Source organism: Phasianus colchicus, chromosome 6 (genome assembly GCF_987193195.1).
Source record: "Phasianus colchicus chromosome 6, bPhaCol1.hap1.1, whole genome shotgun sequence".
NCBI classification, from domain to species: domain Eukaryota; kingdom Metazoa; phylum Chordata; class Aves; order Galliformes; family Phasianidae; genus Phasianus; species Phasianus colchicus.
The window spans coordinates 48,923,819-48,950,893 of NC_143441.1; the positions used below are offsets into that span (position 1 = coordinate 48,923,819).

A 27,075-nucleotide genomic window follows, 5' to 3' on the forward strand; every position below is an offset into this window, starting at 1 on the left:
AGTCAACTCATCCTGTGATCACTACCTGCCATCATAGGAGGTTCTTATGTGCTCATGGGGCAAAGGCTGGGATGACAAGGACTGAGATGCTAAAGATGCTAAAAACTTTAGGGCCTGGGATGAAGAGAACAACTGAGGTGATTTTATGTTCTTAGTAGTCTCTCGAACTGGAAATGCTATAGACCATGGGAAAGGGTTGTCTCTCGAACCCTGGAAACTCATCCCACCTTCAACCACTGTCTTGGGGCATCACCAAGATGCAGACCTTCAATCTCTCTCCCCATAACCTGTGCCTTCATCCTCTGCCCATTCCAGTCATCTCTGACTTACTTTGTAGCTTTCACATAGCCTTTTCCAGAAAACCAGTGATGCTGTGAGCCTTAACCTGGAAGCTACACACAGGTGGGCTTTGTACTAATTCTCCAGACACACTATTGCTCCTTCTTAAAGGAAGGAACACAAGAAGTAATGCATTACTGGGAAATAGTTCCTAGTTGCCACAGCCCTCCATGTGAACCTCATCTGTTTCTTCAAATTCCTTGGAGGACATCTCATTCAGAAGGGCTGGCAGACCACAGTTTATCTCCTCTGACATTGCAGACTCTGCAGCTGCTTCTTTTCCACCTGCCATCAATTCCAGCCCATCACCTTGCTCCATCCAGAAAGCCTTGCTCATCTCTCCACACCTCCCTTTATGACCTCCTTTCTTCCCCCTGTTCATCTGGCTGCTGGTAGCTTTCCAGCAGTCTGATCCTCAAGCAGATGGCCTCGGGAAACTGATTTGTAGGAGCAGATTCTCCCAAACTGCTGCTTTCAGAATCCTCCCGCTAAAATTTTAATGCCTGTTTTCTCTGGGAAGAGTGGAGATGCATTATCCCTGAAAACTTCTCGTTGATGTAATGACATACTAATAATTAAATAGAGAGAAGTTACGGATGTCTCATCCCTGGAAGTGCCCAAGGCCAGGCTGGATGGGGCCCTGGCCAACCTGATCTGATGGGTGGCAACCAGCCCACAGCAGGGGTTGGAGCTGGGTGGGCTTTGAGGTCCCTTCCAATCCAACCATCCTCCAATTCTATGAAACCCACCACTCTGAGGATGTGGCTGTGAGATAAAAGAGCTTCACAAGAAGCTTTTAGGAGCCTGCTGCATGCAGGTGCCTTGTGGCAGTGTTGCCCCAGGTGTGGTGCCAGGTGCATTATTTTCAATTACTAAAATGCAGCTTGATTCTCGCCTGCTTCAGGGGTATCCATTCCACCTCTGGCTCCACACTGTGAGGTTACTGAGTCAGTCACAGTGCAGAGCCATCCCTGGGGAAGGCAGACACGAAGCCTGCCAATTCATTACAAACAAATCTTTCTTTCAGTTCCTTCTTGCTCTGGTGAAAAGCAGAGATTGCTGGCTCAGGACCAGCCCTGCATCCAAAGGCAGGGCTTCATGACACAGCAAGGGCAGGAGATGTATGCAGGAGGAAAACAAAGCTGAGGCCATTTTCATTCCTCTTCCTGGTTTCCTGAGAAGTGGTTCTCAGAAACTTCTAATTACTCACTGCCTCCAGGAAAAGAGTTATGATCCTCCTCAACACCAGTGCTTTAACAGAGCATTATTAAACCTCATGACTGCAGGTAAGTAAAATAGAGCTGAGATGTCAGGGAGGAGGAGGTGTGTTCGGCCATGTGTACAAGGGATTCTGGGGCCCCAGGGAACACCTGAGCTTCAGAAACATGCAGGAACTGGAAGGCAGCTAGATGGTTGAGAAGAGACCCTAAAAATAAGGCATTTTTCCTGCTGAGACAGAAGAGACCATAGCTTAATGAAGGCCAGGGATTAGAGGAAGGGATTCATTCAGCCTCACTTGGATATCTGTTTGAGGTGCTGGAAGAATTGTAGAATCATTAAGGTTGGAAAAGACCTCTAAATCATCAAGTCCAATCCCAACCCATCCCCACCATGCCCACTAACCACATCTCCTAGTGCCACATCTCCACGATTCTTGAACACCTCCAGGGACAGTGACTCCACCACCTGCCTGGGCAGCCTGTGCCAATACCTCATCACTATTTTGGGAAGAAATTTTTCCTAAAATCCAATCTGGGCCTTCCCCAGTGCAACTTAAATCCATTACCTCTCATCTAGGAAGTCTAAAGTGGATGGTTCTCCTCATCCCAGCACTGGGTCATCAGCAGAAATGGCAAATCTCTGCCTATAGGGAAGCTCCAGGTGCAAAGCCCAGCTTCCCATGCTGTCTTTCACCTCTTGCAGCATACAGGAGCCCACCCCCGTTTTCCAAGCACAACAACTTGCTCCAGGAGACCCTGTTCCAGGTATGTTGTCATGAACCATCGGTGAGGCTGTGGCGCTGCTGCCCAGAGAGCTGTGGGTGCCCCATCCCTGGAGGTGCTCAAGGCCAGGCTGGATGGGGCCCTGGGCAGCCTGAGCTGGTGCTTGATCTGGCAGCTGGCAGCACTGTTCACAGCAGAGCAGTTGAAACTGGATGATCTATGAGTTCTCTTCGAACCCAAGCCGTTCAAAGATTCAATGACTGATTTAATGATTCTATGAACTAAGCCAAACACACACAAAAAAAACCCTGCAGTTAAACACAAACACCAGCACCCACCTACCCTGTCCTTTTTAAAAATCGTGTCTTAGAGTTACCATCTTTTTTACTGTAAGAGCATGAATGCCTATTTCTGCACACATGTATGTGCACAAGATAGAGAGCAGGTTTTCCCGGTGCAGTGTTTAAGTAGTGCAATTGAATAAGCCCTCGCTATCAGGAGTTTTGTTTGATGGTGAGGGAGCAGGGGGCTGGTCTGGACCTGTTCCCAGAGCATCGGCTTCCCAGTGGAAAGCAGCAAGATATTAACTATTGAATGGAAGGGATCATAGAATCATAAAGTGATAAAATGGTTTTGGTGGAAGGGAACTTAAAGATCACCCAGTTCCAACCTCCTGCTGTGGGCAGGTTGCCCCCCCAGCAGCTCAGGGCCCCATCCAGCCCAGTCTTGAGCACCTCCAGGGCTGGGGCATCCCAGTCTCACTCCAGTAGACCCACAAGCATCGCATCAAACTCAGGATAGGAAAACCAGGACCTCCCACTAAAAAAGGTTTACGTTTTGGGTTGCAAATGAAATGGGATGAACTTGGGTGTAAGTGTGACATTCCATAGGTGACCGTGCAGTTTCAAGCAGATGACATACCTCTGTTGAAAGACACCTAGCTTGTGTCCATATAGGGAGGTGCCAACCGACCCCACCCAACCTTCCTTGATTAGGACTGGGTGCTTCTGTGCACTTGGCACACGTCTGGGCTGAGAAGGGAGATTCAGCCCACACAAGACCATGGCACAGAAGTGCAAGAAGACGTTGCAATCCCATCCTGCCTGAAATGAAGGGCAGCTTTGAGAGAGCAGCACATCAACTGTGTAGAGCCGAATGAATAAAACATCCCTGCAAATACTGCAAAGAGCTTTAAAAGAGTCATTCATCCGGGGCCTGCTTTTGCAACCGGAGCTGCCAATGGGAGTTTTGTCTGAGCACTGAGGAGGAAATCAGGCATCTGAAGGGTGAAATTTGCTCAGAGCCAGGCAGCAACTTTAGGCAGTAATTCAGTAATTCAGGCTCCAGCAGCCTCCCAAAGGGAAGGTGGGGATCTGTATAACAGCATCACCCAAAAAAAGAACCCGACTTCCAGTGCTGCCCATCCCAGCTGTTTTAGCAAGAGCAGTTTTAAATCAAGGGCTATCCAGAAACCTATTCTTTCAGTGCAGGGCATGGCCACAGGGTGTTTTTAGGTGGGAGAGGTCAGCTGCTCTGAATAGCCCATTCCACAGGAAATGGATTCAATCGTGGATTCAACCGTGCAATTTCACGTCCTCTGTGCCTCAGGTCTTTGACGTGGATGTGAAGGAATGACAAGTTCTAGCCTCAGATAAGCATCGATAGGCTCAGATAAAGGCAGATAACAATGGCAGGACTCCAGTTTCAAGGAAAGGCCCTTAGAAATCAAGGCAAGATGCACAGCACCCTGTGCTGAAAATCAACATTGCATTTGGGAGGACTTTTCAGAGCGGAGGATGCCAAAGATGTAGAGACAACGTTTACCCTTTTTGATTTCCTTCTTCACTCAAAACAGTCAATGGAAATGAGCAATCATCCAGGATAAATTACAGCTAGGCCCATTTCCAGAGTTGTTTTATGTGGAAAGAGAGAACATAGAAGAGGAGGGATTTACCTGGGAGCAGGTATCCTCCTGTGACTGTACAAAGCGTGTTCATCCGAGGGGTCAGCAGAAGCTCAAGAATATATTGGAATAAAGAAAGAGTCAGAGCAGAGATATTTTGGGTGCAGGATGTCCACATGAAAGCCTTTCCTTGCGTAGGTGGGCATGTGGTATTCAGTAGAGCAGCCTTTAGAGCAGACAGAGACAGCCCAGCCCATGGACTTGTGCCAGCCACTGAGCAAGTTCTGGGAGGCTGCTAAAAACCTGTTCCTTGTGACAAACGGAGCCCTCAGTGAAGGTTAATGGTGTCACATTCCTCCTCCAGGTGCTGGGTAGGTGGCACAAAGGCCCTGCAATGGGCTTTCAGAGCTTGATGATGAGCAACCACAGCATGGCAGTGCTGGGGGACCAGGCTGTGGGGCAGACCCAGCCTGGAGTCACTGGGCTCACGGGGCATCTCCTCCATGTATTACATGTCCCACATCTCTCTGGAGCTCCACAGCAGAAAAGGTGACAACCTCCAGACTTAAAGTCCAGAAAGACATGTGCAGCTCCATGGGGAGGACCAAGTGACACCACAGAGTCACAGAACCATAGAACCAAGAACGACGGGTTGGAAGGGATCTTCACCATCCTTGCCATTCAAGAGCAGGAATCTATTTCTCAAGAATCCCAAGAGCCTCAAGATACAGGGGATGCAAGGAGACCAGGCTGATGCTGTTTGAGGCCAAGGCACGAGACCTTTGTTCCCAGATGGGACATCCTGACAACTGCTGCCACAATGTTCTGCCTAGGAAATCACATCACGAGACAAGGGAGGTGGGGGAGAAGGGCAGCCTGGTGCAGCCAGGAGGGCAGAAGACATAACCTCGGTTTTCCTGGTCTGATGCCCATCCTTGTGCTTCCTTCCAGCACACCAAAGTATGGTAAAACCCCACCAAAATGAAGGCTGATGCCCTCTGATTGCCTGATTTCCACTTTGCAGGCTCTAATTTACCCACTTAGCTGCAGTGTGTGAAGAGCACCTGGATTATTCACCTGCTAAGTGCTACTCTTGTGGGGCCAGTTAGCCTCTGCTGTTGTAAGATTTGTTTACACCTGTGCTAGGACAGCCTTGAACAAATGCAAACCTCCCACAGATGCTAATTCATATCGCTTCTCCTTTCTGTTAAATATTTATGCTCCTGATAGACACGCCTAAGAAAAACACTGGCAAGTAAGCCCGCAGCTCCACTCCATTACAACTCGATTTTATCGCAGTTTGATCTGCATCTCAAATGAACAAGAGGAGAAAACAATCTGTGCTCGCAAAGCAAACAGCATTCGGCCATTAGCAGCTTTATCAATTAGACTCCAGCAGGACCCATGGGTCAGAATTTCCAGCACAGCTTTTGTCAATGCTTGAACCCACAACATCCACACGGGCAGCCAAGCTTTGGGCAGATCCCCATGGCAGCAAGGAATGAAACAAACCGGGTCAAAGCAAAATGCCGTTAATTGCTCGGTGTGTGAAATCAAAGCTGTTCTGTGCAGAGAGCCCAGTGCAAAGCCTGTGCCCTTATGGCCGTGCTCCTCGGTGAGCGGAGGGAGCTGCTTGCCCCGTCCCAAAGGCAGCACTGGGGGTGCAGGTCTGGAGGGCTCATCACTTTTATTTTATGAAATTCTTTCATTTTTTTTTTCTGTTCCTTACTCCTCCACCAAGCAAAAGTGGTCATGAAACAGCTCTGGCCTTTAGAATAAAGCCAGGAAGGGTGCAGAAAAGCTGCTTACCTTGTTGGAAAGCGCCCGGCGTTCTCGCAGCTCTCCCTCCTTGGCGATCCCAGCACTTTCTCTTCTCTTTGGCGAGCTCTTTTCAAGGCACTTTTGTTTGCTGTTCTGCTACCTTGTCAGCTAGGGAACAGCAGTGCTCGGTAATTCAATCCTCTACTTAACTGCAGACACTCCTACTGCTGCTCACACCCATTTCCAGGCTCACCGAGGGACAAAGAGGGAGCCAGTACGAGAGAGTTTCAACCAACTGTTTGCATCGAACATCCACCAGTGCTGCAATCACAGAGCACTAATGATTAAGTGCTGCTTTAATTAGAAACCTGCTTTGTCCAGATTTAAAGAGCAGAAGTATTGCTTTTGTTTTTTTTTCCCCCTTGTTGTTGCAGAAAGCCAGGCGCGGTGCTACGCGGTGCCACATCAGCACTTGGGCCCCAGAGCCTCAGCCCCAGTCCTTGACTCTGACCCTAATTTCAGCAGCCAAAACAGCCTGAGAGGGGGATGCTGTGGGCATACACCCTGCTGGGTCTCCCTTGGTGCTTGTGTGGCTCCGGCAATGGGGAGCTGGGGGTGAGGATGGCCACCAAGGTTACTGGCGTGTGATGGAGCACTGGAGCGTGCAACCAGGCTGCCCTCCCAGGAGACAGATAATGATAAACTAGAAAATCACATCAGAGCTGGCAGTGTTTGCTGTAGCCACTGCCTGTAAGAGAAAGCTCTCCTCTTTGCTGGGAAAGGTGGTTCAGAAGAGGTGTGAGATAACTCAGATAGTTGGGCTTCATGCCTACCTCCCTGGTACCTGACATTGGGTTTTTTCCACCCTTGTAATGATCTTGGAAACACATAGGTGGATATATATTGTGGTATGGCAGCTCATCATTAAGAAAAAAGCACTTGCAAAGGGTGGCTCTGACACAAAGCTGTGAAAGTTGCCTTGGTGCCACTGGCTATGGGTGACCTGAAGACAAGCCACGTCCTTTCTGTCTCAAACACTGTTGGTTGGTGATGGGAACATCCCTCACTGGAGAGGAGCTGAGGACCCTGCTGTCACTGGTTGCCTCTGCCTTTGGATACCAGGGCCCATTGGGTGCCAATGGTGATCTTCTGCTTGCTTTTGGGGAGCTTGCTCAGACCTGGACTTTCAGAGGAATTCAGAGGCCGGGCTCGCAGTGATGTCTATGGGAAACGAGCTTCTAAACATTAGTCCCTCCATCTCCTGTGCTCACTTATGAAATGGGGACACCAACCCTGCTCCCCTTTTTGCAAGAGAAGGAAAAGGTCACCAGGCACTGGGGGTGAGAATGAAGATCATGTGTAGAGCAGAGAGGTGCCAGAAAGGACCATGCCCAGCATGGGGCCCAGTTGAGTTTTGAATATCTCCATGGATGGATGTTCCACAGCCTCTCTGAACTAGGAGCCACCCAAGTCCTTCCCTTCCTACACATCAAGTTTCTCTAGCCATGTTTTCCTATGTGGAGCCAGGAATTGGACTCAGTGCCCCTTATGGGTCCTTTCCAACACAGGATACTTTATGATTCTATGATTAATTTCTTAGAATAATCCACATAGACTGCAAAAGAATACGGGTCAGCTCATCAGCTAAACCAGATACAAGAATGAGACTAAACAAACACAGTTTGCAAGTTTGAGTCTGAGGGACCTGTAATGAGATGAGTGCTCCAAATACTCGTGACATTAGGTACAGATCAGCATACCACAAATCACAATAGCTGCAGATCAGGGTGCAGGTTGAACCTGCTCATTCAGCTCGCGTTTGAAGGAAACATTTTAGGTATCTCATGGTTTGATGGCTGCAGATGCAAAATTATCAGTGAGCAATTCATCTGCAGCCTCTACCTTACATTTCTCATTCATTTCATCTCTGAAAATTCATGCTGAGTGTCTTCCTCTTCCAACCCATCTCCACTGCTGCAGCTACATGAATGTGAGCCCTGGGAAGCACATCCTTCCTATCAACACTCCTTTGGTTGTAAGGCCCATTTTGGCTCATGCACACATGGCGTTTGAGCTGCCTGTCCCAACTCCTTTTCACCTCCTTGAAGTGGTAAATAATCCTGGCGAGCTTTTTAAGGAACTCAAATACATAGAAATGTATGTACAACAGCTTAGGACAGTGAGTGCTGAGAGGAAGGGAAATGTTTGTCATAAAACATGGGCTCAATTAGCACTGAGCTGTAGGCACTTTTTCTTCCTGCTAATTTCGGTCATGCCATGGGGTTACAGAGCAGAAAACATTATTTCCAAGCAGTTTAACTTGGTGCTGGTGGAGAACAGAATAGCTTGGCTTCTGTAACTGCACATAATCTGAGATGTTCCCGTTCCAGCCAATTTTCCCATATGTATGACCCCATGTATTTATATTCTCATCCTGAGCCTTGATATTCCCAGAGCTCAGAGACCTTGTGGTTTCAGGATATTTTCCATATGCACAAATGGCAGATGAGGCTGCGTTCTGCATCCCAGTGCAAGCCTAAGACACTGGAGACATTGTCACAGGGAGCTGCTGGGGGAAATCAGAAGTGCTGGGAGGAAGAGTACAAGATCAATGTTTGGCAGCACCGTGGCCCCCACCTGCCTCACCCTTGGCCACCCCACGTGCCTGTGGACAAGGTTAACATTGTGCACAGAGAAACAGGCTCTGCCAAGGGTATATTTACCAAATGACACGTTGCAAAGGTATTTCCACCCCAATGCATGGCTATGGAGCTCTGGGAGGAAGAGGAAAGGCCAAACCCTGCAGGTGAGATAACACAGCAGGGGCCTCTTGCAAAGGGAGAAGGCAAAAAAAACCCCAACCATATATCTGCTCAAGAATGCAGGGACCCATTGCTGCTTCTATGGGGTTTTGGTTAGTGGGCATGGTGGGGATGGTTGGGGGTTGGACTGGATGATCATTGTGGTCTTTTCCAATGTTAATAATTCTGTCAGGATCCTGCAGTGCATCGTATGGATTTCTGAGAATCTTGCAAGAGATCTTCCATGACTCCAGACCAAAGCATGTGGCATTTTGCTACACGTTCCTCACTCAGGCACTTCTCTGCCCTGCAAAATCATTGTGTCCAGATGAAAAACCACACAGTGCCTCTTATAAGACTCCCTATAGATCAGATACCAATCACTTGGGGAGTCTTATGACTTGCAGCAGCACCAGAGGCACCCAGAAGCCCAGTCAGCTCCATATCCAGCCCATGAGCAGGGCAGGGAGGCACTGAGCCTCAGGTTTGCTCTAAGGTTTGCTGAGGGAAAGTGAACATAACTTTGCTCTTTGGCCCCATGGGTTTGGATCAGTGGAGGTCAGGGCTTGGCATGGAAAATGCTTTGTAGGACAGTGCTCTGCAAGAAGCAGCTGACAGGGCAGCACGGCTGCAGCTGATGGGTGCTGGTTAATGGGCAACCACAGCAAGTGGAAGGGAACTGAGACAGAGGGAGGTGCATGGACACGTGGCTGAGCAGAGCTTCTACACAAGGCTGTCCTGCACCATCCAAAACAAAGTGATTTTCAGCTGCAAACAGTCCCTGCATCCTCCAGCTTTCAGAACACAGAGAAGCCTTTCCATCCCATCTCTCGGACAGCGTTGTGCACAGAGCCATGCATGTACCACCTCCTGGAGAAGCAGTGGCAGGATGTGCTAAGCTCTCTCCTCCCAATTCAGAGGAAAGGCAAACCACGAACTCAAGGAATAGCTTGGTGAGAGCTTTGGAGAGCCTGCTTGACCTCCTGGATCCAGCAGCCTGCAGCAGGTTGAGACAGGAGCAGCAGCTCTGGCACAGACCTTACAGTGTTGGGGCAGAAGCAACCTGTACCGATTGCTTCAATTCATTGTTTGGCAATCTTAGTACAAACTTCATTTTAAGCCAGCTATGATGGGATGCGAACTGGGAATGTGAGGCTTATGGGGAAAAGAAACCCCCTTGCAAGAGAAAAGGAGAGAGTTCAGAGATGGTCACATCTCACAGCACCACCACAAGGTCTGCCAGGGCTGCTGGTCAGCCCTGAACCCTTCTTTCATGCCCTAACATATCTACAAGCCATCCCTAAAGGTGGGATGCACAGCTCGGAGACTTTGCTAGAAGGGAGAAATGCCTCACTAGTAGCATCTGCACTGACTGTAACAACAAGGTGAAGCAACAGGGATGGAGATGGCCATGCTGTGCTGGACCTCCCTTGGGCTCTCAGCGTGAGCTCCAGCTGCACCCCACTGCAGGGAACTGCTGTAGCAGGGGGTTGATGATCTCCAGAGGTTCCTTCCAATATGTAGTTCTGTGATTCTGCGATTCCCAGAGCTGTATTTGGGGGAAGGTGGAGGAAAACCCTGGATGAGGTCAACCTGCATTGCACTGGTGCCAGCTGCAGTGTGGGGAGTGCTGGCCATGCCTGTGTGCACTGCGGGCGTGGGCTCCCCTCTGCGTTTGCTCATTCACATCGTGGCCAGGAATTAACAGGTGCACTGAGAAAACAGGATAGCTGAGGTGGGAATGCAGCACGGGCAAACAGCAGCCCTGGATGCCTTCCAGATGGAAGAGGAATGCGGCAGTGGGGCTGCAGTTCAGATTGCTGTTGTATCTGGGGAGGCTTTCAGAAGGACATGAGTCCCCCAGACCTCGTATCACCACCAGACCCCACTCTTAATGCTGATGCAAAGTTCAGGCAGCCGATGTTCTTTGGGTTGCTGGCTGGCTGCCTGCTGGGATGAATGAGGTTTGTGCTAGAAAAGCTTCAATTTTCTATTACTTCAGAAAATTACCCTGGTTTTCCAGAATGCCAAAAGGCTCCAGGGAAGTACTTGGTGTCATTGGGAACTCAGCAGGACTTGGCCTTTTGGAGATGGAGAAGCTAACAGGCTGAGCTTCGAGGCAATGTGATGTACTTCACAAGGTGTAACCCCAGGTGATGATATGTGGGAGAACCAAGCTATTGAATTCCTTTCCCTGAGCATTTTTCTCACTTTTACATGAACTACAGACAGCCAAGCTGAGGTTCTGTGCTGTCAGCTGCTGATAGCTGTTATTAAATTACCAACTTCCTCTAGAGATCTTGAATCCCGATTCAGCCCTTTACAAAGCAAATGTAGATGATTTACAGGCACCTAAACACATCATCCCAGGGTAAGCCATCGTGGGAGCCTTGCACAGAGATGTGTACCTATCTCATGTCAGGAGGTCTCAGGAGTTGCCAGCTGGGAGATGGTTGAGGTCTCCCAGTCAGTATCACTGCGGGAGCTGAGTAAGAACAGGAATAAGCCCAGATTGCCCAAGCCTGGTGGTGGACATGAAGACCAACCTCCTCCTCCATGTTCTGTCACCAGAACTGTCTTCAGCCCTCAGCCACGGCACGAAGCTGATGTTTCTCCCAGGTAGAGAGCCACGTCTGCCTCAGAAAGGAAGGCAGTGAGGAGAGGGAGGACAAAAAGCAGAGAGAATCGGTAAAAACAAACACCCTTCCAAATGAGCCAGTCTTGCAAACTGCTGTATTTGCAAGGAGTTTCACAAAACCTCAAGGGTTCTCTCTCAGCCCTAATGAAAACCTTATGAAACCCTACAAATTCCAGCACGATTTGGTCAGGCTTGACAAGCAAAGCCTTTGTAATTTCTGGAATCAGCTGAATCCAGCAGAAGAAGCTGCACATGCAGGGAGTGCTCAGCCCAGCACGAGTTAATGGGGGTGTGATCCTGGCAAAGATTAGCCCATGGCAGCCTTTGCTTGGTAAAGGAATAACTTGCTGTCATGGTGGTGACACCCCCTGAGGTCTGCGCTCCTGGGGACTGTCCTTACATGGGAAGCACACCGTGAGCAAGATGAAGCATTAATGTCTTGTCCTCATGCGGGAGCTGAAGCAAAAGGAGGTCATTTACACCTTTTTCATAGAATCACTATGGTTGGAAAAGACCTCTATAAATGGACCTCTGGATGGTGCCAACCATCCACCTGCCGCCTATATCGTCTGCTAAGCCGTGTCCCCAAATGCCACATCTCCACAGTTCTGGGACACCTCCAGGGATGGTGATCCCACCACCTCCCTGGGCAGCCTGTGCCAATGCCCAATCACTCTTTCAGAGAAGTTTTTCCTGATATCCACCCTATTGGCCATGATGAAATGGGAGGCTTGTGTAAGAAACGGAAAGTCAACACAGGTCCCCAGCAGCTCATCTCACCATGGAGCTGCAACCTGAGTTTCTTTCCTATGGGGTGTAGCTGGTCATTAGCACCTGGTGAAACCAACTGGTCCCAGTGGTCTTAATGGGAGTTGGGGTCACTGGATGCTGAAAGGCATTGCTGCAGAACACACGGGCTGTAGCAGTGGAGGCTGCTGCATCTCACACCCACAACCTTTATTTTTTTTTTTAGCACTCAAGCAGATCAGAGGTTTTCACAACTGTGGGAAACCTGATTGCTCACATCAGTGACTATACCTGAGTGCCCACAAAATAACCCCACCCTCCCACATGAGCTTAATCTTTAATTCCCATCACCTCAGTGACCTGGCTGCACGTGTGACTACACAAAGTGACTCTGCTGGGGGTGGAGGTGGGGATGAGCTCCTGAAGCCCCATCCTTCTGCCACCAGTCCTACTTATTGGAATTGTGGTGCCTGGATGTTGGAAGTGCCAGGGGCTCGTGCCATGAGAAGGGCAGCCAGGAGAGGACCTTGACTTTACATTTGGGTCTGTTCCCCAAATCTCCTTGCAACAGAGCAATTTTTTCTCAGTGGGCAGTTTGGTAGCTGAGCTGTTTCCCAGCAGCTCCTGTTGTTCAAATCCACTGAATGGAGCCAATGAATTTCAAACCAAAGGAGGTGAAGGAGTCAAGCTGCAGATCCCCAGGACCTGCAGGCAGAGCCAAACCGTGCCCACGAGCTCAGGGTAGAGCAGGTAGCTGTGGGACGAGCTATTGTTTGTAGGAATGCGGCCCTGCCTGTGCCAACCAGGAAGGAGGAAGGAAAATGAATCGCCCCAAAGGCTGAGAAATTGTCACTCTGTTAAATGTCAGCCCTCCCTGCTATTCATGGTCCTGTGTCATGGGTCGGGTGGGCTGCAGCAGGACCCACAGGGTCAATGGATGAGGAATTCACACAGCCATGTTTTGGGCGATGTCATGGTCTGGGGTGTTCACTCACTCTGTCAGTACAAATCTTCAGAAAGGCAAAGCCAGAGATGGAAACCAGGTCTTATGTGTCCCCCATACTACCCATTGCTGCACACATCGCTGCTGTGTTTTTTTTTGGGCCTAAAAAGCTGCCAATGAGTTTGGGTGCCAACAAGTGTTGGCCTCATTGGCCAACAAGCATTGGCTTCAAGCATCCCCCAGCTGCCACCAGCTCTGCACGAGGCTGGCAAGGACCTGGTGGTGCACCCCAAAAAACACTCATTTCAGGAAAAACCTCACCCTGAGGCTGATACACCCAATTCCTGCTGGAGTGCCTTTGGCTGTTAGCACAAACATCTACACTGCCTGTCCTTAACGGGTCAGAGCACCAGCACCCAGAGAGGAGCTCACCTGAGTGTTGTCCTGAGCCGTTCAGTTACCATGTTTGCACACCTAACAAGAAACCTGCCTTACTTCCGTATGGGACAGGTCTCTTTCTGCTACAAGGGAGAGGTCATGCTTGAGGTATCTGTGTGCCAATGAGCAATTCCATTCGGTTCTAACCAAACCTGCTTGGGGGAGGGATGATAAAGAGATGCTGGGGAACTGGCAGTGTGCGTGACTGCATCGGTGTGCTCTCAAGCTTTGACTTCTTGGCCATTTTTTTGCAGAGTTCTGCCCTGCCTGCAATCTGAAGCATTCACAAAGAGGGGGGAGGATGAGGATATGGAGGCACACGGTAATAAAGGGACCAGGTTTTGTACATGGAAAATGCAGAAAGAGCAGCAGCCACTGGTGCAGCGTTGCTTTTTGCATGAATCAGTGACAGATTCAGGCTCTCTCAGGAACATTCCCCTCCCCCCCTACACTCCTCGCCCCTCCCTATTCCTTTCCCTTCCGCATTCCCTTCCCTTCCCTTCCCTTCCCTTCCCTTCCCTTCCCTTCCCTTCCCTTCCCTTCCCTTCCCTTCCCTTCCCTTCCCTTCCCTTCCCTTCCCTTCCCTTCCCTTCCCTTCCCTTCCCTTCCCTTCCCTTCCCTTCCCTTCCCTTCCCTTCCCTTCCCTTCCCTTCCCTTCCCTTCCCTTCCCTTCCCTTCCCTTCCCTTCCCTTCCCTTCCGCATTCCCTTCCCTTCCCTTCCCTTCCCTTCCCTTCCCTTCCCTTCCCTTCCCTTCCCTTCCCTTCCCTTCCCTTCCCTTCCCTTCCCTTCCCTTCCCTTCCCTTCCCTTCCCTTCCCTTCCCTTCCCTTCCCTTCCCTTCCCTTCCCTTCCCTTCCCTTCCGCATTCCCTTCCCTTCCCTTCCCTTCCCTTCCCTTCCCTTCCCTTCCCTTCCCTTCCCTTCCCTTCCCTTCCCTTCCCTTCCCTTCCCTTCCCTTCCCTTCCCTTCCCTTCCCTTCCCTTCCCTTCCCTTCCCTTCCCTTCCCTTCCCTTCCCTTCCCTTCCCTTCCCTTCCCTTCCCTTCCGCATTCCCTTCCCTTCCCTTCCCTTCCCTTCCCTTCCCTTCCCTTCCCTTCCCTTCCCTTCCCTTCCCTTCCCTTCCCTTCCCTTCCCTTCCCTTCCCTTCCCTTCCCTTCCCTTCCCTTCCCTTCCCTTCCCTTCCCTTCCCTTCCCTTCCCTTCCCTTCCCTTCCCTTCCCTTCCCTTCCCTTCCCTTCCCTTCCCTTCCCTTCCCTTCCCTTCCCTTCCCTTCCCTTCCCTTCCCTCCCCTCCCCTCCCCTCCCCTCCCCTCCCCTCCCCTCCCCTCCCCTCCCCTCCCCTCCCCTCCCCTCCCCTCCCCTCCCCTCCCCTCCCCTCCCCTCCCCTCCCCTCCCCTCCCCTCCCCTCCCCTCCCCTCCCCTCCCCTCCCCATTCCCCTCCCCTCCCCTCCCCTCCCCTCCCCTCCCCATTCCCTTCCCCTCCCCTCCCCATTCCCTTCCCCTCCCCTCCCCTCCCCTCCCCTCCCCTCCCCTCCCCATTCCCTTCCCCTCCCCATTCCCCTCCCCTCCCCTCCCCTCCCCATTCCCTTCTCCTCCCCATTCCCCTCCCCTCCCCTCCCCTCCCCTCCCCTCCCTTCCCCTCCCATCCCCCTCTCTGGCATTGAGTAGCAGCACAGCAGCAAGTTTCTCAGATTTTACATAACTTCCCTTCCAAATGTATTCCTAGAATGAGTCTTTCTTTTTTTTTTTTTCTTTTCTTTATTTTCCTGGCAATGTCTTCTTGTTTTGTTTTTTTTTTTTTAAACTTATGTTTTTTTTTTCTTCAGAAGTGTAAACAACCCAAGCTCTGTCAGTCCCAACACCTCTCTGCTCTCCTGCAGAGCAGCTCCCCATGGCACAGGCTGCACGTGTGTGTTCAGATATCTCTGTGCTTGGACTTCTCAGGCAGGAGAGACGAACGTGAACTCCCTGCTCAGTCACAGAATCACAGAATGGTTTGGGTTGGAAGGGACCTCAAAGCCCACCCAGCCCCAACGCCTGCTGTGTGCAGGGAAACCCCACCAGCTCAGGCTGTCCAGGGCCCCATCCAGCCTGGCCCTGAGCAGCTCCAGAGATAAGGCACCCACAGCTCTCTGGGCAGCAGTGCTGGGACCTCACTGCCCTTTGAAGAAATGTTTTTTCCCTAACATTCAACCTCAATATCCTCTTTTTTAGTTTAAAGCCATTCCCCCCTTGTCTTGTCACTACAATCCACGATGAAGAGCCCCTTCCCATCATTCCTGCAGGCCCTCTTTAAATACTGGATATGGGAAGAGCTGTGCCCACAGCCCTGCTGGCAACCATTCTGTGTGCAATTGCTTAAAACAGCAGCAGCGCTTAAAATAGTCCCATTTTCTCTTCCTCTATCCCAATACATCACTAAAGACAGCAACCACAACAAAGCAGGGAAGAGCCCTCCCTGGGGGAAGCAGCAATAGGAAATGCCCATAAAACCCCACAAAGCCCACCCAGCTTACAGTGATGGCTTCAGGGCAGCAGGGCTTTGTTCTTTTCTTGGTGGGACTGAAGTGATTTCTGCTTGGATTTCCTGAGAAGTAAAACCCTCTGGATGGGGTGGGGGAGTCAAAGGATGAACAAAGCCACGAGTGATACCTCCAGGCAGGCAGCAAATGACAGGTAAAGTCATCAGAACAGATTTCTAGGAAAATGGGACCATGCCTGCATGCAGTTTATAGACTTGTATTGGGAGCACTGACATCAGCATCTCTGTCCAGCTCTTCCTATTGCTCAGTGGCTAAGGCTGAGCTGAAAGTAAAAACAGAATGGTGGGAGGGCAAGCGGAGCTCACTGGGTTTGTGGCAGCCCTGGCTGTCCTACATTTGAGTTTCTTTCATTGCAGGAGTTCAGATAACTTCTAACAGCCCTTATATCTCAGGGTTGTTAAAAGAGAGAATTCACGAGGCTGCAGTTGAGCTCATTTAGTAACTGACAGTAGTTCCCCTGGCTGAAATTGCTGCTGTGACAGCAGAACCAGCAGCTCTCCAGAGCAGTGGGTGCAGCAGGGAAGGATGCACCGTGGGGAATCCTGCTCTGTGCTGCACCTTTCCTGCTGCACCGATGGCCAGCAGGGTTTTTCTTCTGGAATGGGCATGGTGAGGATGGGGGGGATGGATTGACAGTTGGACTACATGGTCTTAGTGGTCTTTCCAACCTTAATGATGGTATGATTGTGCTCTGAAGGCAGGGGGAAGTACAAGCCGCTCGGGTTTCTCCTCCCACCAAGTGTATTTCATTTCCCTTTGGCTTAAAGCTTGCCAGATCCTGAACTGCCCATGCTGGGAAGCAGGGTTCCAGGTATCCTGGTGGAGGCCAGGACTCAGCCATCCACAGACCCCAACCTGGGGTCTGACTTTCACAGGCAGCCTCCCGTTGCTGCAGGAGCACAGGAAAACCCACCGTGCTTATTTAAGTTTGTAAAAGAGACATTTTTCATTCTTTGCAAGGGCAGCTCGAGTTCACACACACACCAGTTTCACACTGGAGTTGTTCTATCAAAATACAAATGGGTGTGGGGAAAAGAATGAAGGAACCTTCAGCTGAAAGCCAGGCAATGCATGGCACGGGCCCAGGGAGCAGGGGTGGCTTTGCTTGGCTGCTTGGTGCATCTCACAGCCCCCAGCAGCATCACCCGTTGTCCCATCCTCTCCCTGGCAGCACCCAGCACCCCAATTCAGGCTCTCCCAGCATCCACCACCCAAGTTCCCTCAGATGAGGTCCTATCTTCATTAGAACATAACGAAGGGAGGTATAACATCTGTCCCCAGCTCTCATTGGGCACTTCAGCCAAATCCCAAACAAGTTAAAAAGCTGCTGCTTAAGACAAACAAACAAACCACCAAGGTTAGCAGCAAAGATTTTGGCAGGGAAAAGCGGTTATCCCACCAGGGAAGGTGTAACAACATCATTTCAAACTCTGTTTGAGAAACATTGATTTCCCTCTTTACTTCTTACGATCTGATGGGAGGATCCTGTGCTTCCATGGAAGAAAAAACTCAATAACTAAAATGAACACAAATGTTCTGCGCGCTGTGTTTGGCTGGGGAGACCCCGGCTTCTTCTGCAAGGGATTTCAGCACTCATTAAACAAATGAAGAAATTACCTCCGAGGCACCAAGAGCGATTTTAATTGAGGGAAGACATTTCCCACGCGGAGCACAATGCTGGCAGCAGATGAAGACACCAAAGCTGAGGCGATGATTGCGCTTGAGATAACGTCTTCTAAACTCCTTTTATGGTGCCTTCAGCAGCCATCGCTGCACAGCTGCACCATCTCGTGGTGCACCCACGCCCTGCATGGCCAAAGCCTTCCATCCTTCATTTTCCTCTCCGTTCCCCAAAGACTTTGACCAGAGTTGAGTACGAAACCCAGGGGCTCCCAGTGCCAGGCCCTGCTGTGACTCATCCCAGTGCTACGAGGTCACCCCATCTCCCCTCCTTTCAATCGCAACCATCATCATCCCAAATATTTGCCCCCGTTCTTTCAGTTACCATTTCAGGACCTGCTCAGCACATAAGGCATCAGGACCAGGGAATGATGATTCGTCTACATCTGCCTCAGCTGAATTACTGACAAGTCTGTAGATGGTTTGGAGACCAAGGCTCCATTGGGCTAAATGAGCCTCCCAAGCCCTCACTGTTTAGAGAAGTTATTAGAAGGCAGATTAAGGGACACTGAGCCAAGACAAGAATCCATCCAAGCTCAGTCTCAGCCCAACTCTCACACAGCAAGTTGCTCTGCTCAGCTGGAAATGGGCTCCGCTCTTGACAGAATCCTTCCTCCTCCATCTCATAAATGTGTTTGCCCACGAAGGAACAGAATGGCCAAAGACATCATTGGCACACAAAGCCAGGCCAGATGGGGAACTGGGCAGCCAGGTCTAGTGGGTGGCATCCAGCCTGTGGAAGGGGTTGGAACTGGATGACCTTTATGGTCCCTTCCAACCCAAGCCACGCTATGATTCGATGATAAAATGCAGCAATTCCACCCATCACCCTGCCCATGGGCCTAATGAGCATCGCGTTATTGATTGGAGAGCTGCCCCTCCCCTGGCTGCTCCCTGCTGTTCCCTCTGGCTGTTGCACCCAGAGAGCAGAGCTCAGCGCCGCCTCTCTTCTCTGGGGGCTGTATGGCCATGAGCCCTCCCCTCAGCCTGCTCTGCTCCTCCTCACAGCCCTTCCCCTCCAGACCATTCCCCATCTTTGTAGCCCTCCTGTTGACTCTAAAAGCTGTGCATCCTTTCTACACTGCGGTACCCACACCTGCATCCAGTGCTTCAGGTGAGGCTGCATCATGCAGAGCAGAACAGGACGAGCCCTTCCCCTGCTCAGCTAGCAATGCCACCATGCTCATCTTGAGCCAACACATTACATACACCAGTCCCACCAGATCCCTCCAGTTTGCTCAGGGTACAAACATTGCTTGGCAGCAGATCGGTTGTCACCTGAGCAGTAACAGGCTCCTCATGCACTCACAGTGGGCAATTCCGATGTTTCTATCAATTGCAAAGAGACAGATGCTAGCAGTGCACATCTCCACAGTTCTGGGACATCTCCAGGGATGGTGATCCCACCACCTCCCTGGGCAGCCTGTACCAGTGCATCACCACTCCTGCAGAGACAACATTGTTCCTAATATCCAACCTGACATCGGTGGCTTCAGTAGCTGCAATCTTTTCTATCCAAATCTCAACAAGAACAAGAAAAAGAACAGGGACTGAACCTAGCTTACACCTCAGGGCTTCATCTTAACCAGAGCCTGTACTTGGGCAGGAAAGGAACAAGAACTTTCTATCCTGCAAAAAACCCAGTCCATTGCCAAGCCAGTAACTCTTGGAACAACCCCCAGACTGCGTGTAGCATCTGTGGATGCTGTGCAGTTGAATTAGTAAGGATGAAATACTCAGCCTGCTGTGCTGAGAACAGCGATCGTGGGTGTGCCAAATAGGGAATCTTCCATTGGCCCACCAGCCTTGGCCCTGCTGACACCCAGCTCCAGATCACCACTAAGATTGATGACCTTCATTTCTCTGTCCCAACACCTCTGTGCGATGTACATCCCAGTCAGACGTGGCTACAGCAAATTAGGAGATGAATGTGAAATGAAGCGATGGCGGTCGCGGAGGAGAGTGCGTCCTCTGAGGTCTATTGGTGTGGCCAAGCTGATGCAGCCACCACCTCAAAACTTCAATCTGCTGCTGATTTAAGGGATGCCCAAACCAAATCAGTTTAAATCGTTACATGGTGAAGGTGCACAACTGCAATGCAGATCTACTTTAATAGAGAAGTGACTTGACTCAATAAATTCAAGCTGGTAGCTTCCACAAATGTTGCTTGGGCAACCCCAGGACAATCTCCTCCTCTGCACGTCTTCCTCCAAATCAGCACTTGAGAAGGAAGCTTTGTTTGCCAAACCAATTATTACTCAAAGATTGTTTCTTTTTGGGAAGCTCCAGGTGAAACCAGCAGAGGAGTCCAGAGGAATTTTGTGCTCCTGAGCACAGGGATGGCGAAGGGCTGCAGCACTGCAATCCATGCCAGGAACAGTGCTGGGGGCTGTGGGACCTGGAGCTGCACCCAGCTGGAAAAGCCCAGCACATGGTGCAGGAATGTCAGAGCAGATGGCTTTCCTTCTGAGTCAGGACACAATAAAAGGGCAGAGGCAGCTTGGAAGATGTGCACAGAGGTACGGACGTAGACGCATTCGGTTTTTCAAGCAGTTTCAATCATTGGGGACACAACAGTGGTACTTTTCTCACTTCTCTGAAAGTGCTGTTTTGTGAACTTTGAGATTGTCAGTTCACTGAGCTAGAGGCAGGCGTGTTTACCCTAAGTAGCAGCTAAAGAGATAAAGGGTAAAGCTGAAAAAAACAGTAACCAAAAAAACCCAATCCATCAGAAAGCAATCTAGGTCATTCCAACCAATCACAGGAACAACCCCAAATTCCAGCTAGCAAGTTATCTGGAGCCAGCTGCTGCTTCTAATAGGCCTGAGCTTTTCTGCTCATAAAGCATTCATGTTGTGTGCCTTTTCCTAGGAAGGAAAGCTCTGCATAAGTCTTACTGTGTCAGATAAGTCCTGAAACAGACCTTTCAACCAAACCAAACGTACTATTCAGATGTCCACACAGATACAGCAGTGATGTTAAGATCAGCTATTCAAGTAGCTGCAGTGAGCCCCTCACAAGACGTCCCCCAGCTCTGAGACTTCAACACATTGTTGTGTGACCTCATCCCAGCGATGCAAATAGCTGGAACGTCTGCCAGAATCACCACCGATTTGTTTAGCAGAATCCACAAGCAGTTCATCAGCTCTGTTTGCACAAGCAGGTGCCAAGGCGGTCCATAAGGAGGTCCTATATGTGATTCAAGATGAGGAGAGGGAAGGAGAGAGGGATGGAGATGGAGGACTTCACTGCCTAACATGGATGTGTGCAGCAGGAATACAGTCCGTGTCAGATCAGGGCAGTGACTGTTACTGAAAGGAGAAAGGCAGAAGTTGTTTTTTTTTTTTTTCCCAGAGAAGTATTACATGCACAAGTAACTACATTGGTAAAATCTTTTTTTATTTGTGACAGTAAAGAAACCATTCAAAACCTGATTGACAACACTTCTCTCTCCTGAAAACACTCACGGTATCTGTAGTGTTTCTCAAGTATCGCTGGATTGTTCATTGCATTAAAGTGTAAACAGCTCCATCATTAGGAAAAAAAAATCACCAAGAAACATTTCCATTGCTTAACTCCTCTGCTAAGAAGTGCCCGATAGAAAGAAGAAAAAAGATGGCAGCTGGATTGTTACAACAGAACGTGAATCAGCGACCTGACAGCTGGTGTTGCATAGTTACCCCGAATGTGCAGCGACGGCCCCGCGCGCCTCACCTGCCCTCCTGCCCCACAAAGGCACACATCACAGCACCTTGGAAATCAGAGGCACAAACCGGGTTTTGTTTTACAAATAGGGCTGTGCGGTACTGTGTTTTATTAGTTAAAAAGAATCTGTAAAACAGAGGATTACGTGTTTGGAAATTATATAGCTACAGGTTTGTGGGTTTGTTTTTGTTTGTTTGTTTGTTTTTACACTGACATTTCCAAAGCTGCAACATCAGTACACACCGCTGTCGTTTCCATACATTGTCCCCGGCCAGTCTCATCAGAATCACGCTGTGATAAGTGACCAGTTCCACCGATAACCCCATCTCTCCAGGTGTTGAGTTTCTTCCACGTATGACTTTGCTGCTTAAGAAAGACTGAAGGGCCAAACAACAGCCGACTCCTCCGAAGTCGCCTCGGTGAACGCAGCACGTCGCTGCCATCCTCAATCGGCGGCCAACAAATATTCCACGCACAGCCCTAAGTTTACAAATGGCAATTTAATCGTAACGCTTCGGTTGAGTTTTCAAGGATCGATGGCATTCTGCCTTACAGCTTCATTTAAAAATACCTATACAGGCAAAAAACCTTTGTGAACCCAACATAAAACGGACAACGGAATTTCAGGTCAGGCGGCATCGCTTTCGCTGGACTGAACGATCAACTGGAAAAGACTCCTTAATGCTTCTCTGATACCCAGGAATGCAGCTGAGAACCAGGCTGAGCGCCAGCCCTGCCTGCATTAACTGCACTTGGAAATAAGGGAGAGCTTTAGGAACCCCTTTTTCTCTCCTGTTTTAATTTTTTGAGATCTTGTATTTATAATACAATCAAATACCCGTATTGCAAATCTTGCAGACATTCCACTCATTTCTCTGGCTTTGCTGAGAGAATTCTATTGCTTTGTTAGATTCTAGATGCTTTCAGTATACAGTGCATGGATATCCGTGCTAACTTAAAACGTGGATTTTTACGTATGACAACAGCATCAAAATAAACAAACGTGATGGTTTGATCCCTTTGCCCAAATCTGAATAACCAGGAAAGCTCTGAACACTCCAAGTTTTATTTCAGTGGGAATGAATTAAAAAAAACATCAAATGAAAGAGCCCCCAAACTACGACAAGACTGACAAACCTACAACAGACATTACAGAAAAGAATCCTAAAATGCTAGCAGAGATCAAAACTGTTGCTAGGTTTCACCCCTTCGTTTTGTCACCAAGTATCATTTTAATGCTTTACTCAGCTAAAATAAGGTTTTTTTTTTGTCTGAAAATTGGTGCATTTCAAGAGCTGAGCTAAACAATACAGACCAAGTGGAGCTCTTGTACAGAGCGTCATCAGAACTGTTCATCCAGAACCTGGAACAGAAGTTCAGTTGTCCATTGTATGTGGATTTGAAAACAATACAAGACACTTGAATAATCAACATTCATTCACAGACTTAAGGCAACTGGTTCATGAAATTGCTGCTTTCGTAAATGCAAACTAACGACATGTTCATCTCACATGTAACAGGTTACAACCGTAAAACGGGGACGTCTCAGGGGGTTACTCATCATCTAATTGGAAGATTGTTTGGTCTAATGCTAGCGAGAAAGTCTTTGAATATTTTCAGCCATTCCTATCATACCTGCACAACTAACTACGACCTGAATACTTCCCTGCAAACTGCATCTGCAACACAGGAGCTACAAACACAGTTGAAAATACTGCTCAGAGAACAACTTTTTGGCAGCTTACAGTTTCATTACTCTGAATTCAAATACAAAATTAAACAATCTCAAACTGAAAGTCAACGTTAATGGACTAACCAGAATCCATATGTTGTTATTTACTTTTCCCAAGCAACGCACGCTTTTGTTGCTGTTGCTGTTTTTTTGTTGTGTTTAAGTGTCAGCTTTGTCTTTTGTTGTGGCACGGAGTCATACAGTACTAAGGTGATGCCAACTGGTGAGGAAACAAAACGGTGACGCCGCACAGACTCACAAGTGTCCCTGGGCTGCCTCCATCACCCTCACTGCGAGGGCCAGGTCATCCCCCAGCTCACACTGCACCCACACCAACCTACTCACTGCCTGCGTAGGCTGGTCTGCCTTTCTATGAATGGATTCCTTAAGCTGCTTCACCAATGGGTGACAAGGATGATGAGTCCATCGCTTTTTTCTTTTTTTTCCCCCCCAAGTCTGTCAAGACTTTTCAAGAAGAAAGGGAAAGGCAAAGGGGGATCCGCTGCTCAGAATTTAGCACTATGCTAATTAGAAGCACCAACTCCTCTCATTTGGTTTTCTTTGATGGCAACCAAATATAGCTGCAGATTTTACTTTTGTAGATTTCTGGTGCGGAAAATAATTAAAAGGTGACTCTGGAAAGGAAAACAAATAAGTGCATTTTCCTTCAAAGGGTTTAAAATTGTTTCAAAGTTATTCCAGTGTACCGATGACACTTGAGAAGAACAGCTGCTGAGCAGGATTCCAGCTTCAGAGTGAGATTTAGTCAGCTCCAAAGCAGAGGACCACTCTGGAGGCAATCTAGGCTGGTAATTCTGCCCTTCTGGGAAGACCTGACATAGCTCCCTGCCTGTACATTACACCTTGGAAAAGAAGAAATACAAATCAGATAAGGGAAGAATACTTTTTGCTTTTTTAAACACCAAAAAAAAGAAAAGGATTTCATCTAAACTGAAGCAGATAATGGGATGATTAATAAGATTTCCTTTGCAGGTCACCTTTTACTGTGTTTTCTGGTATCTCGAATACCATAGGATTAATACATAAGGGTTATGAAGCCTGCGTTTTATTTATTGCCCAAGTTTGCAGCTTACAGAAAATGTTTCATAGCACAGGCACAGTGGCAAAAACAGTTTAACAGCCGATGGTCAACTCCATTTGGTGAGTATACAGTAGCAGCAATTAAAAGAAAAAAGTACTCCAAACAGCTCCATACAGATCCAGCTTACCCAGATGGGTCTCTTTTTAAGGAAAGAATTTTAAACTAATAAATAGATCTCCTCCCCATTCTCCCAAGATAATGATTTTCCAAAAGATGAGAGGCATGACAGTTGTGCGTAAGCAGAGACAATAGAACTTCATCTGTCTAGAATTAAAGGTGCTTTAGATCTATTTGTCACCCTATTTTCTCAATTCCGTCACTCCCTAATACTCAAAACAACTGCAGATATGTTCAAAGCTGTATCCAAAACCATATCAGTGACCCAAATCACCCCCTCCCAAAAACACTTAAACCTTCTGAGCATGACAAAACGTAGTACAACTTAATGTCAGCGTGGAGACAGGAACCCAGCATCTTTGTTTTTAACTTTTTTTCCTTTGTTATATATTACAGTGCTCTATAAAATTTTTTCCTTTTTCCTTTTAAAGCATTTAGACAATACAAGACTAAAAGATGTCTGGAAATAAGTCTTATACAAAAATGAATTTTTATCTTAAAATAACATTCAAAAAGGCACTTCATTCTGTAAGAAAAAATTCAGAGTCAGGTCAACTGCTCTAAGCAGGGGGGGTAAAATTGTCTGCATAGTGGGAGGGGAAGAAAGGGAGAGAAATTCAACTGCTGAAATACAAGCTTCTTTTTTGGCATGTTTTAAGAAAAGCTGATCCAGTAAAAGATGTCCATTTATGAAATTCATTAAAAGAGTCCCATTTAAAATAGCTTCTTTTTTTTTTTTCCTTTAAAAAAAGTAGTCTGAACACGTGACCTTAGGAGTCAGGCTTCTGAAGGCTTAATAGCATCACTCATGATTGTCCTTTGTGTCCAATGTAACAGGAAGATCGAGAGTAGCACTTCTGACAGGAGTGACCTCCCCAAAGCTTACATTTGAAAGAGCTGAAAAAGATGGAGACATCCTCTAGCAACTGCAATCTAGTAGCAGAAGTCAGTCAAAGTTAAGGGCTACCTGTTGCAGAGTTTATGAAGCATACTGTAAACTTCTTCCTCTTTGCTTAGTCCTTCAAAGAAAGGAATAAGATCTAGCAGCTCTGTGTCTGTCATGTCATCAAACCAGGACTGCACAGGCACCTGAAACAGAGAACCAGAAGTGCTATGAAGACTTCTTGATGTGAAGTGCGTGAGCTCTGCCTGCATAGATGTAGCTCATATAGCTGCAATGATACCCCACCTGGCAAAATTCATTTACAAGCAAGTCTTTTTTTCCCCTCTTGGTATTATCAGCGTGAGTCACTGAACACAGGCATGCAGCAACAGCCTCCTCTGGCACATGAGGCTAAGGAGGAAAACCGTGAACAGCAAATACTGAACCGCTCCCTCCAATGAAAAGACAAAACCTTGGGAGTGGGTTCGGAAAATAACGCATCTAGTAACATCTAAACCTTACATGTGGGCTGGGTTTGGGAAAGCAGCTGTGTGCATCTTCACTGTGAGAGAATACTGAGGTCTTTTAAAGACTATCTTGGATCTGAGTTGCACACTCTGGTTTCTGCAGAGCCTCAGCTATCAGTCAGCTAGCAGCACTTTCCTATACGTGATTAAACCATTCTGACAGTCTTTAATTTCACCTCCCAAATTTCTACAGCTCATTATTTTCTTGGCACTGAGCTCTCAGATACCAAATGACGATCTGGATGAGGTTTTTAATTTTAACTGTGAACATAAATTAGACTTACAGCTCCTGGTTATTATAAATAGCAACTTTAAACCATGTGTGGCACCAACCAGAAAAAAAACCCGTTTTCACCTAATAGTTCAGGACAGCACAGCTTAAGATGGGAATTAAAAAGCTTACTGTGGTAAGATAAAGAAGTTCAGACAAAAAAATGCTATCTGGGGAGGCAGAACCCTGCAAAACACCATCCCTGATAAAAGTTTCCTACACTAATTTTAAAAGCTTGCAGAAAAAGCAGCCTAAAATCATCAGAGAAACACGAGACAGCCCAGTTGTTTATGAGCCAGTAGATATAAGGGAAGTTCCAGCTTGCTGTCCAGGCAGCGACAAAACACATCTGTACTGACAGCAGCAATGGAAGGAGCCAAGTGCCAGGCCATTCTATCACAGCTTCTGAAGCTGAATCACTCTGTGAAAACGTGCACTGCTGCTGCTTTTTCTCCATTAAGATCCACTGCCTGACTTTTATCCTTATTTCTGAAACCTGATGAATTTGCTGATTGACATTTCTAACTGTAAAGCTGTAAAGCAAAGACAAATGCAAAACAACAGGACCTTGATTTTTTTCTTCCCCTTAGCCATGAATTCAGAACACAGACAGCAAGCAGAAAAACATTCTTTTTTTTCCTAACAAAACAATTTCTTCCCCACAATGAAAGAAGATAAGTAGCAAAAGCAGTTGAAGCAAGCTGTCCTTACTATAGCCACGGCTCCAAAGGACAAAAATGACACTGGAGGGTAACTTTACTTTTTAGAGCTAGGTTAGATATGCAGGTTTCGCACGGCTTGGTATTTCTCAAAACTGATGGACTTCATGCCAAAAGCTAAAACCGAAAGCAGATGAACAGTCGTGACTGTGACACACTGTCAAGATCTATTTGCCACAGCCCTTCACCAGAACCTACCTGCAGCCTAAGAAGGCACAGAAACAAGAAATATCAGCATTCTGAAAGTGCATTTTACGAATCAGGAAGGTGTGGGAGTGGACCAGAAAG

General features: G+C 48.2%; 2 protein-coding genes across 4 annotated transcripts in view; both read right to left on the bottom strand.

The window, feature by feature from the left end:
• The window catches only part of VILL (villin like), a 33,213-nt gene extending 27,095 nt beyond the window's left edge, over nucleotides 1-6,118 (bottom strand). Inside the window, exon 1 of the mRNA XM_090143212.1 lies at nucleotides 5,995-6,118. The gene's annotated coding sequence lies outside the window, so the exon portion shown is untranslated. The remainder of the gene's footprint in view (nucleotides 1-5,994) is intronic.
• A 15,496-nt stretch (nucleotides 6,119-21,614) lies between these two features.
• The window catches only part of CTDSPL (CTD small phosphatase like), a 72,099-nt gene continuing 66,638 nt past the window's right edge, over nucleotides 21,615-27,075 (bottom strand). For 2 of the 3 annotated variants that reach the window (XM_090143218.1, XM_031607807.2), the window contains one exon: nucleotides 21,615-25,476. In XM_090143218.1, the coding sequence (XP_089999344.1) occupies nucleotides 25,351-25,476 (126 nt within the window). In that variant the 3' untranslated portion in view covers nucleotides 21,615-25,350. The remainder of the gene's footprint in view (nucleotides 25,477-27,075) is intronic. The other variant, XM_090143219.1, reaches the window with a different exon arrangement.